Genomic DNA, 14754 nt, shown 5'->3' on the forward strand with positions numbered 1-14754 from the left:
TTAATGTAAACCCTTTCTCCCAATTTCCTTATTTAAGATAACTCCAAACTAAGCCATCGCCTGCCCAAATACAACACGCAGGCTTTGCTGCCCTCCAATGGTGCAAACTCAGACAGTTTAAACATTCTTATTTTAAGGTGAATACGAATCCAACGCAGCTTCTTGGCGGTGGGAGTTACTAAGACACCCCCAGTTCTAAAAGATGAGGCCATTGTTGTGGAGCAAGTTGTTCTCTCAGCAGAAATTCCCCAAGGGTGTTTTTTTCACCTAGCTTCCTACCACCCTTACATTGTATGAGTTTTTTACCCATCATGCATCCTGTACACTACAGGTCCAGCCACATGGGCGATGGCCACCTCCAAACCAGACATCATGATCATCCTGCTGAGCAAGCTGATGGAAGAGGGGGACATGTTTTATAAGGTGAGGGGAGGAAAGAACCATGTCCTCCAGACAGCCGCTGACTGTTCTCTCCTTGTAGAATCTCCCAAAGTCTCAGCAGGTCTCACCCTTGGTTCTAGAGGCAATGCCATCCCTCAGTGGCAGGCTCATAAGCTGAGGATCCCAGGTTTTTGCTTTCTCAGCAAGAGAGCAAGAGTAGCCTGCACGTGCCTGCAGCTGATGAACCTAAAGGCCTAGTTTTACCTGGTCACTAATAGGCAGATACATAGATTCTACATGGCATCTATTCATTGGAGCCTGGAAACCATGGGACAAGTAAAAGAAAAGTTACATAGTGCAGATATTTCCAGTCTGTGGGAAAGAGGCATCAATCTTAGCTTTTACATTTAATATATATGTAGATTTAAAAATCTGTAGTAATAATAGCTTATCAGCATCCCTGAGGAAGAAAAGGAAACCAAGACAAATAGCAATTATAAATTTACTTGAAGTCATTTACTGAATGACCACCAAAAAGGTATGAAGTCTTCTTGTACTCACAATTCAAGCTGAAGGCTCCATACCCTAACACACACAAACTCCCATGGGCTGCAGGAAGTCCCTTTAGAACTTTCCATGTCACAGTTATCTCACTGTGTTAAGATTAGCTGAATCTTCTTCTCCTAAAGTAAATACAAATCCGGCCCAGCTTTTGGCAGCGGGTGTCACTGAGACATGCCCAGGCCCAAAGATGAGGAAATGATTGTGATGCACGTTACTTCCGCCTTGTGTAAGGAGTATACAGAGCTCCTGGGAGTAGAGTTGTATTTCGTGAAGACCCTTTGAGTGAGGGTTATTGTAATCTAGGACTCTTAGGCTTCTAGGAAACTTGAGTTCTGACCCAGCCATGATTTTACATGACTTCAAAGAAGGGCCTCTCAAGGTGTCATGTTTATGGACTTGAGAATGGCATTGCTGTCAAGAACCTCAGGCCTGTTTATAACGTAACTTCTGGCGTCCTAAGACAAGGAGTCTTACCTCCTAAACAGGCAGAGCTACTCCTACTCCTACCCAGAATTCTGCCTTGGAAGACTCCCAAGTCTATCCTCAGTGAAAGGGTCTAAAGAGAAAATAAAAGATCAGGATCCCTGGTTGGAGTTGCAACTATACAGAAGGAATGGAGTGGATAAAGGTCAGCTAACAGAGTGTGAGATGCCTCCTGCATCATTCTGGGCTCAGCTTATAGATTTTCAGATGCAAAATGTAAGAAAAGTTCAAGGCCCCTGTTACCAGGTCCCTAGGTGGGTCATAGATTTACCTCATCTTGGAAAATCCCTTTGACATAGTCAGATGGAATCACAAATTCTAAATTTCACTTCTCTACCACCACCCTACCCCATGCCTTTTCGAAAAACGGGAAGACTCACTGATATTCTTTTATGCCATGAGATTAGGGGAGCAACAGCTAGACTGCTTTAGCTCCCACATCCTTTGTGAGGAAGAGAATGGCCTCTTGTAGAGGACTGGCAAGGTGGAACAAGAAGAATTTCCAGATAAGACAAATGTAAAGAAGTAGTAATAACTTTGGAGTGACTGGGACTGGGAAATGCTATGTGTCCCAGGGAGATCAGGTCGAGAAAAACCTCCTTTGAAATGATCAAGGTCAGTTCCTTGGGAGTCCAGTTGGGAAGCTGGGGTCCCAGGCCTTTCATTCGCCAAGACTTTGTTTCTCTGGCTTGTATCTTGGGAATCCCCTTCGTCAGCCCTTGCCTGCCAGCTGAGCTTCCAGTAGAAAAGACGGGACCCTTTTGCTCTCATGTCAGGGCTGGTGTTGGGAGGGCTAACCCTTAGTACTAACTGCGGAGAGAGGAAAAGGGACTGGGAGCAAACCCTCCTCCACTGCTCAGCAGACCAACGGTGTGTTTTGCTATCTTGTGCTCCCACTAGAAAGGGAAAGTAAAGGAAGCTGCCCAGCGCTACCAGTACGCTCTGAAGAAATTCCCTAGAGAAGGGTTTGGTGAGGACTTGAAAACCTTCCGGGAACTAAAAGTGTCTCTCCTCCTCAACCTCTCTCGATGTCGCAGGAAAATGAACGTAAGTCCCTCTCATCCCAGCGCCTTTCTGCAGTCCTGGAAGTTGACGGTCCATGTCATGCACTGGCTTTTACCAGGCCCCTGAAATCCTTGTCTGCCCCGTTTGGAACTTGGTTGTCCTTCACAGAGCACTGACATTTGCAATTTGAAAGAAATCAAGTCTAAGTACAATCCGTACCTCAAACTATAAAAAAGTTAATCCTGTGGGCACTTTGTAGCTTTCTGAATTTTCCTAATTCCTGCTGAAAGTGATTGGAATGCCATCATCATCCTGCCCTGCCCCCAAGTCAGTTTTCTGGTCTTTGGGAAAATGTGAGAGCAGTGGTCACTGGAATTCCAGCTGCAATTAGATACAAATTTTGGTCATTCCCTTCCTTACTGGTAGGCCCCCTAGTCATTTAAGGAAGGGCTGGAAAGAGGGCCCAGGACCATGAACTTCAAGGTTTAATTTCTAAGGCTAATCTTCACCTTTTCACTTCTTTCTTCATCCTTTTATTCTAACATGACATGTCCCTTCTTGTCACAGAGGGAGTCTTAGAACTCCTCCTGGGCCTTTATTATCCCCTAAATAGTCCTTGGTCCTTCTTGCCAGCCTTGCAGATACAGCCTCGAATGCCCTTAGGCACTGCTCCCTTGACCTGCAGACACTCCTGGGCCAAGAACCCTCTCTCAGATCCTGGGAATAGCCAGGATCATGTCAGGAATCTCTGCCTTCCACGAGCCTGAGGTCTCATGGTTCCTCAGGAGATAAAAATAATCCAAGCCAAACAGGAATGTTTGAATAAAGGGATAGAGAACTCAGGTGTACAGAAGTGAGCTTTCAGCCTCAGTAGCAAGAGATCTGCTGTCGGTTCTGGAAAAGTGACCTTTCTGTCATCCATCTTTAGATGGCGATGAAATGAGCACCCTGATAAATAGACTTGGGTATCTCAGGGGGCACCGTGATGCCCTAAGAGGCAGAGTTTTCCCAGGTGCTGAGGAGAGTGGGGATGTGGGAGAGGTTCTCGGGGAAAGGCAGTGAGGTTCTTACGTGAAACAGAGGAAACAGCAGCAGGGGTCTCCTCCAGCTCCAGTTACTGAGAGTTAGACAAAGCTCCACAGCTGCTGCCAACCTGCTGGCTGCCTTTTTGCCTCACAAATAGTCTGCTTCTTAAAAATACTCTATAACCTTCCCAGAAATAATGATTGTCCCAAAAGAAAAAATTAAGGGGAAAGGTTGAAACAGGAGAGCTGGAAGCCAATGCTATAAAATAGAACACTTCCTCTCTAGCTTCACGTTGGATCAGAAACAATTAATCACCTCCCAGGACCACCTGAAGTCTGTCATCCTATGTAGAAAGTTGCCCATTAATTTTTTTTTCTTTTTTTTTTTTTCAACTTTACCTCCACCCCAGGGCCTTTGTTCTGCCTTAGGACTCACAAGTGTAACCAGAGGCTACTGTGCTGTACTATGGCTTTGATAGTAAATGAGGAGAAAACCTTCCCCTTTAGTATGTAAGGGTGTCTTGAAGACTATGGCTTCGTTCCCCTGGTTCCTGTTCCCAGGGCTTCTCAGAATGAGGACAGATGAGACCATGTTCCTCCAGGGAGCCTCAGTGATTAAAAGATGAGGTGACAGCACAGGCCCCAGTGGCAGCCAGTCTTCTCTCTTGTTTTATTATTATTATTATTTAAATTTTAAATGTTTTCTAAGTAAGGAACAAGTTAAGAGAAGGAGCAGGCCAGAGAAGCCTCTATGAAATGGAATGGAAACTACTGTCCATTGAGCATCTCCTGTGTGCCAGGGACTGTGTATGGAGCTTTCAAATGCTTTATTGCTCTTAATCCTACCTGGGAGGTCCATATGGATAAGAAAACACACAACACACCCTGAGGGCTTACAAAGCAGAGCAGAGAACTGAACGCAAGCCTGTCTGACATCCCTCCTCCATCGAGTCTCCATAGCCAGTCATTTCTTTTTTACACAAATCCCATCTTCCTAGACTTATTTCTCATCCCTTTAAAGCCAAGGAATAGTGAGTGCGGCAGAAAGGTGGGGGGTAGGATGAGGGTACACATGAGGCATCGACTTGTGTGTTTGCCTCATGTACGCGTGTGCAGCAAGAGTTCGGGTTTCCAACCTCAAGAGCTTCAGTGGGTTGACATTTGGCTTCTGAACCAGAAAGAACTATGTTACAAAGGCAGAAAGAGGACAAATTAAAAATATTTTCATACTTTCGGGCAGATGAATTCCTGTGAGCCATTGCAGGGCCACACAGGGCAAAAGGCAGAAGGAACTTTCAGTCTGGGCCACGTGGCTAGAGCCATGCCAGGCATGTCAAGAATCCCAGGTGTTCCGTCCATAAATGTCAAAGAAATGTACATATAATCTGTTTTATTCCCAAGCTGTCTATTTTTCATATCTCTTCAATGACTCATTTGCACACCTATTGTAATGACAGGATTTTGGAATGGCGGAGGAATTTGCTACTAAGGCCCTGGAGCTGAAACCGAAATCTTATGAAGCTTACTATGCAAGAGCAAGGGCAAAACGCAGCAGCAGGTGAGGAGAGAGAGAGAGAGGGTGAGAAGCAAGAGCTCTCTTTTCTGAAAATCTGGCCAAGGCAACGTAGACCATCCTGGGGCAGATCGGACAGAGCCATATGTCTGTCCCTGAGGACTCGCAGGACCAAGCTTTGGGGATGGCTCCCATCACACAGAACGCATCGTACAGCTGGCAACTCTTTGGGGCTGTGGAGATCTAGAGCATTTTACTTTGGGAGAAAACTGCCTTTTCATTGTTGGAGAATGGCACCTTCTTCCGAGAAGCCTCTGCCATATCTCAGTCGCTTTTTAACCCCCAAAGCAGATAGCGTAGAGACACTGGTGGCTTAAGAGGAGGTCACTTGAGCAAAATATCCTCCCAGCCCTTTTAGAGGGGAAAGTAGGATGGGTCATATATCACAGGCTCCTCTTTCTTTTCTTACAGGCATTTGGGAGATTCCCTGGATCATTTAGTCTTCCTCCTGGGGCTCTCCTCAAGTCTGGTGGCATCAAGCCTCCTTCTCACATACCCACCCCTCCCAGCACCACACCACACATGCATCTAGACAGGAGGTCCTGCTGCCAGGACTGAGAGGGCCCAAGAGAAGCCCCATCTCTCATGCCCTATCTGCTGTGGTTTGGCCAGTGGGCAGGAAAGGCTCCAGAAAGATCTAGAAGCTGCCATCAGTGATCTTTAGATAACTTGTCACTGTCCTTAATGCCTCCTGCCCAGTTCCCTGCCCTTCTCCCCAACTCTGCCTGTAAAAGAACTGCTTCAGGTTCACAGCTATGACCAGGGGGCATGTGGTCCTGAAAATCAAACCCAGGTTAAGTCTAGTGATGACGGTGGCAGTGATCTTAGTCTTAATTAGCTGGGGTAACAGAGTTCTTACAGAAGCTTGACTGTCAAATTCTCTTTCCCCTTGGATTATTCCTTCCCCACAAGGCCAATTGCCCCTTTTCTGGGCAAGGTTAATAGAGAGGATGGGAGTATCTCTGTTTGTGTCCTTATCTGTAGATTAGAATCTGAGTTTTCTAGTCAGCAAGCCTAATACCTGCCCAGCTTTGATGTAGCAGAATGGAGGAGCCGCAGTGCTGTGGGGTGAGGGGTAGAAAGGGCAGAGGACAGGGTTCTTGCCTAGGATGGAACAGGCCTGAAAATTGGAGCTAAAATATAAAGAAAAAATTCTGCTGGATCAGCAAGATTTTAAATATTGTAGTTACTGTTTTGTTCCTAAGCTAATTGACAGTGACCCTGTAAATGACAACCCCACCCAACCCTCATACTACCTGGTGTGCATTTGGACACTGAGAGGAACTTCCTGAAGGGCCTGGCTGGACTGACAAAATGGAGACATTTCTCCGGTGATCCCAGAGAGGCCAGAGGGAAGATGGAGGCTGAGCTGGCTAGGGAATCATTCTGGACTCTTCTGGAATGACAGCCTACCTACTTCCTTCCTTACAAATCAGACGAAACCAAAGCCCCCCAGATGCCCCCAGATGCTAACAGTTTTCTGAAACAGTGACCGTGTTCTCAGCTCTTGGTGGTTCCTGTTGATTCAGAATAACTCCAGTTCCTGTGTTTACATTTTGTCAAGCAGACAGTTTGCAGCAGCCTTAGAGGACCTGAACGAGGCCATCAAGCTGTGTCCAAACAACCGTGAGATCCAGAGACTTCTGCTGAGAGTGGAGGAAGAGTGTCGACAGATGCAGCAACAGCCGCCAGCAGCACAGCAGCAGCCTCAGCAGCAGTTACCGGAAGAAATAGAACCCGAACCCCAGCATGAAGATATCTACTCCGTGCAGGACATACTCGAGGAGGAGTTCTTGGAACAGGATGTTGAGAATGTGTCCATCGGCCTCCAGACGGAGGCTCGGCCCAGCCAGGGGCTCCCGATAATCCAGAGCCCGCCCTCCTCCCCGGCCCACCGTGACGCGGCCTACATCTCCGGCTCGCCTCTTGGCTCTCATCAGGTTTTTGACTTCCGGTCCAGTAGTTCTGTAGGTTCTCCCACTAGGCAGAGCTATCAGTCCACCTCACCTGCTCTTTCCCCGACTCACCAGAACTCGCATTACAGGCCTAGTCCCCCGCATACTTCCCCAGCTCACCAGGGAGGATCTTACCGCTTCAGCCCTCCTCCTGTGGGAGGGCCGGGCAAGGACTACCCGAGCCCTCCCCCGTCCCCTCTCCGCAGAGGCCCTCAGTATCGGGCCAGCCCTCCAGCGGAAAGCATGAGTGTCTATAGATCCCAGTCAGGCTCCCCCGTGCGCTATCAGCAAGAAACAAATGTCAGTCAGCTTCCTGGCAGACCGAAATCTCCATTATCCAAGATGGCCCAGCGGCCCTACCAGATGCCCCAGCTTCCTGTGGCGGTGCCCCAGCAAGGGCTCAGGCTCCAGCCGGCCAAAGCCCAGATTGTGAGAAGCAACCAGCCCAGCTCAGCAGTTCATTCGAGCACTGTTATCTCCACAGGGGCCTATGGCCAAGTGGCCCACTCAATGGCTGGTAAATACCAGTCTTCACAAGGAGACATAGGAGTAAGTCAGAGCCGGCTGGTTTATCAAGGGTCAATCGGGGGGATTGTAGGGGACGGGAGACCCGTGCAACATGTGCAGGCCAGCCTGAGTGCAGGCGCCATCTGTCAGCATGGAGGGTTGACCAAAGAAGACCTTCCCCAGCGACCTTCCTCCGCCTATCGAGGTGGCATGAGATACAGCCAGACACCACAGATTGGGCGTAGCCAGTCCGCATCCTATTACCCAGTCTGTCACTCAAAACTAGATCTGGAGCGTTCCTCCAGCCAACTAGGTTCCCCCGATGTGTCACATTTAATCAGAAGACCTATTAGTGTCAACCCTAATGAAATCAAACCCCACCCACCAACTCCCAGGCCACTGCTGCACTCCCAAAGCGTAGGCCTTCGTTTCTCTCCATCTAGCAACAGTATCTCATCCGCCTCCAACCTGACTCCTACCTTCCGGCCATCTTCCTCGATTCAACAAATGGAGATCCCACTGAAACCGGCATACGATAGGTCATGTGACGAGCTGTCACCGGTGTCTCCCACTCAGGGAGGTTACCCGAGTGAGCCCACCCGATCCAGGACCACACCATTCATGGGGATCATAGATAAAACCGCCCGGACTCAACAGTACCCCCACCTTCACCAGCAGAATCGGACCTGGGCAGTGTCATCAGTGGATACCGTTCTCAGTCCTACGTCTCCGGGCAACCTGCCTCAGCCTGAGTCCTTCAGTCCACCGTCATCCATCAGCAACATTGCCTTTTATAACAAAACCAACAATGCACAGAACGGCCATTTGCTGGAGGACGATTACTACAGCCCCCACGGGATGCTGGCTAACGGGTCGCGCGGAGACCTGCTGGAGAGAGTTAGCCAGGCCTCCTCGTACCCCGACGTGAAGGTGGCTCGGACCCTCCCTGTGCCTCAGGCGTACCAGGACAACCTGCACAGGCAGCTGTCCCGGGACTCTCGACATGGGCAGACGTCCCCTATCAAACCAAAGAGACCATTTGTGGAGTCTAATGTTTAAAAGACGTGTGTTGGAGTGAGACCCCTATGTGTTCACTGCACATTTTCAGGCTTGGTTTCCACATTCGAGGTAGTTCTCTGGCTTAATTTCTCATGTAGTTTTCGCGTGGTGTTCAGAGGTGGCAGCCCACACGCCGAAATCCTTTGCATGCAGCCAACTGGGAAGCTGTCCTCCGGGGAGCCAGGACTTGGGTTTCTTTTGTCTGTACCCTAGCCACACGCTCTCTCCCTCTCTTCAGATGCCAACAAGGAGATTGTTGTGCCGTGTGCTTTAACCCAGGGAGATCAGACACACTGGTCAGCTTTTTCCAGGAGACAATCGCTTTCACTGATGTTCTTGTTGTGTAAAATGTCCTTCTCCTTTTTTACAAAAATAAGATGTTCTTGTTCGTTTTCTGCTAGGAACTTTAGAAAGAGTGTGATGCCCCTTTGCCTTTGCATTCTTATCCAGTGTTATCCAAATAGCAGCCCCAGTGCATTCTTGTGCCATGGTCTCCTCCCCTGGACCGCCAGCTCCCTGCCGCCATCAGGTCTAGAATGTTCGTTTAGATTATCGCTGGTCTTCCTATGGGGGTAAAGGATCAAGGAGAAAGAGAAGAAATAAGAAAGCACCAATACAGTCATTTGAAATGTCACTACATGGATTTCCCAAGAGGCATTTTAGGAACATTCAGAAAACAACCAGCCCTTTAAATATTTCAGTCAGCCGAGGAAATTGGATTAGAATCATGCATATTTTTAAATAATTCACTGAGTTATTCTTTACGTTTTTAGCCAAATTAACCATTAAAAGCTACCGATTTTCCATGGGTGGGGGAGAGAATAAATAAATACATAGAGAGAGAGAGAGAAAGAGTGTTCTGGATTCTCAGTGAAAGGCTGTAGAAAATCTGTCTTGGAGAAATCTACTTTTGGGGTTTTGATAACGTCACCAAGCATCGTATTCTACAAAAAGCATACTCTTCCAGAGGTTGACTGGTGTAGTAATCCTGTTAAGTTGGATCTTTGCCTAGAGCCAGATTTTGTTCTACTGGCCCTCTTTTTTTTTTAAACCCAGATGGTATAGTGAAGAATTGGTTTTGGGGGAAGGAAGTTGAATTCTCTGGGGACGGTAAGACTTATTCCCAGAGCTTGCACCCAGAGCCATTGCATTCCATGGCAAATGTCTCCTAACTCCATTTCAAGATCTGTTGTTTCATTATCTATTATTACAGGAATTGTTTACTCTCTTCTTTTTCTAGGTAGGAGTGTTTGGGGATTGATATTTAAAAACCAGGCACAGCAAAGTGTTTCAGGGTGAAGAAAGACCCCTTTCAGTCCTGGGTAGGAGCACATAAGGTAGACAGCAAGTCTTCTGATCCAGTCACCCTCCAGACATCTCCTGTGTCTGGTGGTCCTTTGCTAACCGGTCCTTTGAGTGACTGAGGCCAGCATGAGGTGGACGGCAAGAACACTGAAATCAAAGCCTTAGCACAGGCCTGGTAGCGACTGCGCATCAGCTCTTAAAATTAACAAACTAAACAAGTAAAAACTAAACGAAAGAGAATTCGGTCACTGTTACCAGGAATCATTCTGCTCTTGTTAGTAAAGGGCTACAGGAAGGGAGGTTTCCTGAATAAAAATCCAGATGCAACCAGATCTGCTTGTAATAGTAAGTGTCCTCTGAAAGAATCGTTAAGACATGGGGAGCATGAAGCTGAAATCAGAAACACTTCTTTACTTAGATTCTGCCAGATAGATGAACCCCTCCACCCCCAAGCCTGAAACAGGCCAGGATGTGTGTCCTGTGCTAGAAGTAAACAGCCAGGCGAACTCAAGACCCAGCCTCTGTCCACTCTCTCTGATGCTTAAGGACTATCTCCCACTCACCTAGCCCAGAGTGGACATCAGTGTCTCTTCTCTCTCTCTCCCTCATCAAGAAGGTGAAATGTGGGCTTCCCTGGTGGCGCAGTGGTTGAGAGTCCGCCTGCCGATGCAGGGGACGCGGGTTTGTGCCCCGGTCCGGGAAGATCCCACAGGCCGCGGAGCAGCTAGGCCCGTGAGCCATGGCCGCTGAGCCTGCGCGTCCGGAGCCTGTGCTCCGCAACGGGAGAGGCCACAACAGTAAGAGGCCCGCGTACCGAAAACAAAAAAAAAAAAGAAGAAGGTGAAATGTACAGCTATAGCATCAGCCTACAGCCAGGAGCCCAGCAGCCTCTCAGCTTTTTTAGTCCAGGTCTCAGCCCTGTTGGGTTCTTTGCATCTTACCCTTTTTAAGTACTACTCACTGAGGAGCTGCTGCTACATTTTGAAAATTTCTCAGTGTTTATTAGAAAAGTGCCCCTTGTTTATTTGGAACACCACACATACCACCTGCACTCACCTGAGTGGGCGAGCAGGTGCTATAGTTTTACAAATGCACCACTGATGCCACTTCTCCCGAGCGTGTCTCTTAGAATTTTCTAGGACAGACAGATTTAGGGTCCATGCCTTACTGGACAAAACACCTAAACTATCAACAGTCAAGATGCAATTCTTTTTTAGCTATTGTAAGAGGGAGTGAATATCGCTACTGGGCGCTGGTTGTTTTTGACTAAAAATTGCCAACTGGACCTTATTGGAGCAGGAGACAAAGTTTTTCCTTGTAAGCAGACTGCCTGTGCCCTGTTTTGCTACTTCACTGCCACAGGATGATCTCAGTGCTGTACCTTAGAGATGCCTCCTCCCCGAGCAGCACTTGCTGAATCAATGTCTGGCTTCAGGTGGGGGGGAAATTTTTCACATGAAACCGGTAAGTTGCACTCATCCGATTCACATCGCCCTGAAATGGAGACGGTGGTGACAGACTTCAGCTTACAGGTTTCTCACCAAATCCTACCTTCCGTTCACCCAGAATTCTTGCACTAATGGGTTTCCATCACATCATGTCTTTAAATGGGTGCACTTTATTGTTTGAATTTGTAACTCTGATAAATACTGGATATTTAAGTGTGAGTAATGTCTTCATTAGAAAATAGCAAAACCGCCCTTGTCTTTTAGTGTATTTTTCAAGGGAAAAAAAAAAAGGAAAGAAAGCAAGCAGTGGATCACAACGTTTATAGCACAAGAAATAACTGTTGTATATAAGCATCAAAAAGATTAAGAGTTTTTAAATACAAAAAAATATTTGCAGTGATTTTAAAGTGCTTTTCCAGCAATTTTCTTAGGGACTCCTGAGACATGGTTACTTTATTTACTGGATCAGTAAGGCACACAATTAACAATTAAAAATTAATGTTTATTTACAAAGTAAAGGGAAAACCTGTGTAACATGAGAATTTGGCATGGACAAAATGGAGACCATTTTGTATCTGCTGTTGTATCTTGTCCGGGTTGCAAACGTGCGCTATTAAAAGTCCCAAGTTAATAGAGCACAAACCCTTCTTGTTCCTCTCCCATGTGCCCTTCTTTCTAGATGTGTTTAACTTAAACTCGAAGGCTCAGGAAAATTCCACTAATTAGAATCATGTACAGTACCCCAGGTCGTTGTCCAGAGATAACAAGTTTGCTAATTTAGTTAAGCCTGGATTATTGTAAACAGAACAGCTGAGAGAAAGGTATTCTCGGTCCTTATATTGTATAGTAGTTTATGAACCCCCTCTCTAAATATTGGTATTTTTATATTCCAGAGATGTACCCAACAGAAAAATTAATCCGTATCTAATTTAATATCCGTATTTTCCTTAGATTTTAGTCATAGACAGTGGGTTTTTGTGGATGTCACCTTGCGTCACCATACTTTACCACTAGGTGTCACTGTGGCTCTGCACCAGGCTTGTCTGGTAGCAAAGAATGGCAGCGTCTCTGGAGCAGTGACATCCCGGCCGACAGACAGGCCCATAGGCTCAAGAGGGTTCGAGAAGGAGGGAACAAAGGCCTGGAAAGGGGTCTTCACACATCTGTGCCAGATGTGGCGAGATAAGCTCTTTGAACACTACCTGCTTTGGACCTTCAGCCAGGCAGAGGCTGGGGGAAGGCTGACCAGAGCTCCCTTTCTCTGGTGGATGAATGGGTATGCAGAAGACCCATTTCTTCCCCACGAGATCCCTCTCAGTTCCTCTCGGCCTCCAACTTTTATAACTCCAGAGGTGTCACGGTTGGATGGTTTGATTCAAAGATAGTTATTTTTCTCCTGCAGAACTGCCTTGGACAAAACCAGTTGCTTGCTGAATCTTTGCCACAAAATGGAACAGGCTCCCCAGGGGGCAGGATGTACGCACCCCATCCCAGCCTCGCCCGCCCTGCCTGTCTGTCCCGGGGCTGCCCCCTTCTCGAGAAGCTACCCTGCAGAGGCAGCCTGCTGCTGCTACCACACCAGGCCTGTGCCGCCCGGTTGCGTGTGCACTGGGGGCTTTCTCTCCTTCTCCTCTAGGAATTCCAGACTGACCAGCTACCATGACTGACAACAGTGAACAAAGGGCTTAGGGGTAGGAGCTACCTACAAAGACGTGTCATGGAAACCTTCACCATGCAATGCCTTGAACTCAGCTCTGGCTGCTCCCAAGAAAAGGTGGCTGGCTGGGGGCCTGGACACAAGCACAATGGGGCTGGTGGAGCCACTGTGCAGAGCTACTTGAATAATCACTGGGTCTTCATCAACTTTTATAACACAGACCACTCAAGGGCTGAAGTGTTGGTAACCTGCATTTCGGTGTCCAATGCCTCACAGCAGCTGAACCACCCTGAGATGCTTGTGGCCAGCTGATGGCCACAGTCAGAGCTTTGAAAGTCAGTACCAAATGAATGCGTAATTGGACACCAAAAATCAAGTGTTACTTTCATGTTTCCTCACCCGTATCCGTGACCTGTCAGGTTTTAGCTGAATGCATATAGGTGCAGGCCGGCATCGCTCTCGTTTTTTCCACCTAGTCTGTGGAAAGGAAGGAGCTTAGCGGGCTGTGTTGTAGCACTTGCTGGCTGGATTTTTCTTTTGCTTAATCACTAACCAGAACACCTGGTTAGGGGGATTCAACTCAATCCCTTTGGTCCCCAGGACCAGACAGAGAGTCAATTCTGGAAAATTCAGTACTTGAATGTACCTGCCTTATTGTGAACCAACTTACTGGAAAAAAAGTTAGAAATGCTGGCTCCAGATATCTACTTCATTCACAGGTTGTTTTGGAAGTTCTGTAAGTTACACTTCCTGTTCTGGTTTGGTTTTTGGTTTGTTTCTGTTTCTGTTTCTTTCCCTCTTTGGCTGATTCCTGCCGAGTGGGGCCAGTTCCTGGTCAGGCTCAGGGCAGGTGCCTCCTTTACATCCAGCATAGCATCTCTGTCTCTGTTCTGTCTCCTCCAAATCCAAGATGATTTTAATTAGTACAGACATGTACAGTCTACAATTAAAGAGTGATTTGTACTAATATGATTTTGATTCTTCTTTGCTGTCCTTTCAAGACACTTGCTGGAAAAAGCTTTAATGCACTTAGTTTTCCTTTAGGTTTTCTATAACTCAGATGTAAAGGACTTTCTCTGTACAGTATATTATCCAATGCATGTTTGTTCTCTATCCTGATATATTGAACACCACACAGTTGTGAACTCGTGCAGTGGGGATGTCCCACACCCAACAGAGGCATCTAGGCCCCTGTGTATAAGGAAAGACGTTTTCCTTTGCTGTACTTGCTTGAGCAGTTTTATTGTCTGTACATGTGAGCTGTGTGAGATAGATGTGAAAAGTTAAATGAATGCAGTTTCCTGCCCATGTATACAGATCGCCATCTGTACAATGAACTGTATGTATGAAAGCAAATGTACTTATTTATAAATGGGTAACACTTGGAAAAACATGGCGTTGTGGTGCACTCTCCTTTCATTACAGTACCCCTCAGGGGAGCTGACTTGGCGCTCAGCTTCACTGAGGCCTGCAGTGTGAGGAAGCCTCCCCCAAGAACAACTGGCAGAGGCCAAATTCCTAATGATTTGGCTGGTCTCTTAAGGGATATTTAGAGTCACCCCTTCAGGCTCTGGTTCATCAGAGAAGTTACTGAGCACCTCTCTCGGGAGTTGGACACTGCGGTGGGCACGTAAGAACCATGCACAAGACAGTCCTGAGGGCCCATCAGCCAAGGCTCGCTGCATTCATTGAGAAAGGGAGGCTTTCTCTTCCATGGAAGAGGCTTTCTCCAGCCATGCCAAGGGAGCACTGAGTTCCTCTCCTTTGATTTTAATAGCTGAGGTTACACCCC

At 47.3% G+C, this 14754-nt stretch overlaps 1 protein-coding gene across 11 annotated transcripts in view; it reads left to right on the forward strand.

Annotated features, from left to right (window-relative positions):
* The window catches only part of TANC2 (tetratricopeptide repeat, ankyrin repeat and coiled-coil containing 2), a 343384-nt gene extending 329029 nt beyond the window's left edge, over nucleotides 1-14355 (forward strand). For all 11 annotated transcript variants that reach the window (XM_059048703.2, XM_059048705.2, XM_059048706.2 and 8 more), the window contains 4 exons: nucleotides 332-423; nucleotides 2329-2475; nucleotides 4916-5016; nucleotides 6599-14355. In XM_059048703.2, the coding sequence (XP_058904686.1) occupies nucleotides 332-423; nucleotides 2329-2475; nucleotides 4916-5016; nucleotides 6599-8552 (2294 nt within the window). In that variant the 3' untranslated portion in view covers nucleotides 8553-14355. The remainder of the gene's footprint in view (nucleotides 1-331; nucleotides 424-2328; nucleotides 2476-4915; nucleotides 5017-6598) is intronic.
* The last annotated feature ends 399 nt before the right edge of the window (nucleotides 14356-14754 follow it).

Source organism: Kogia breviceps, chromosome 19 (genome assembly GCF_026419965.1).
Source record: "Kogia breviceps isolate mKogBre1 chromosome 19, mKogBre1 haplotype 1, whole genome shotgun sequence".
NCBI lineage: Eukaryota > Metazoa > Chordata > Mammalia > Artiodactyla > Physeteridae > Kogia > Kogia breviceps.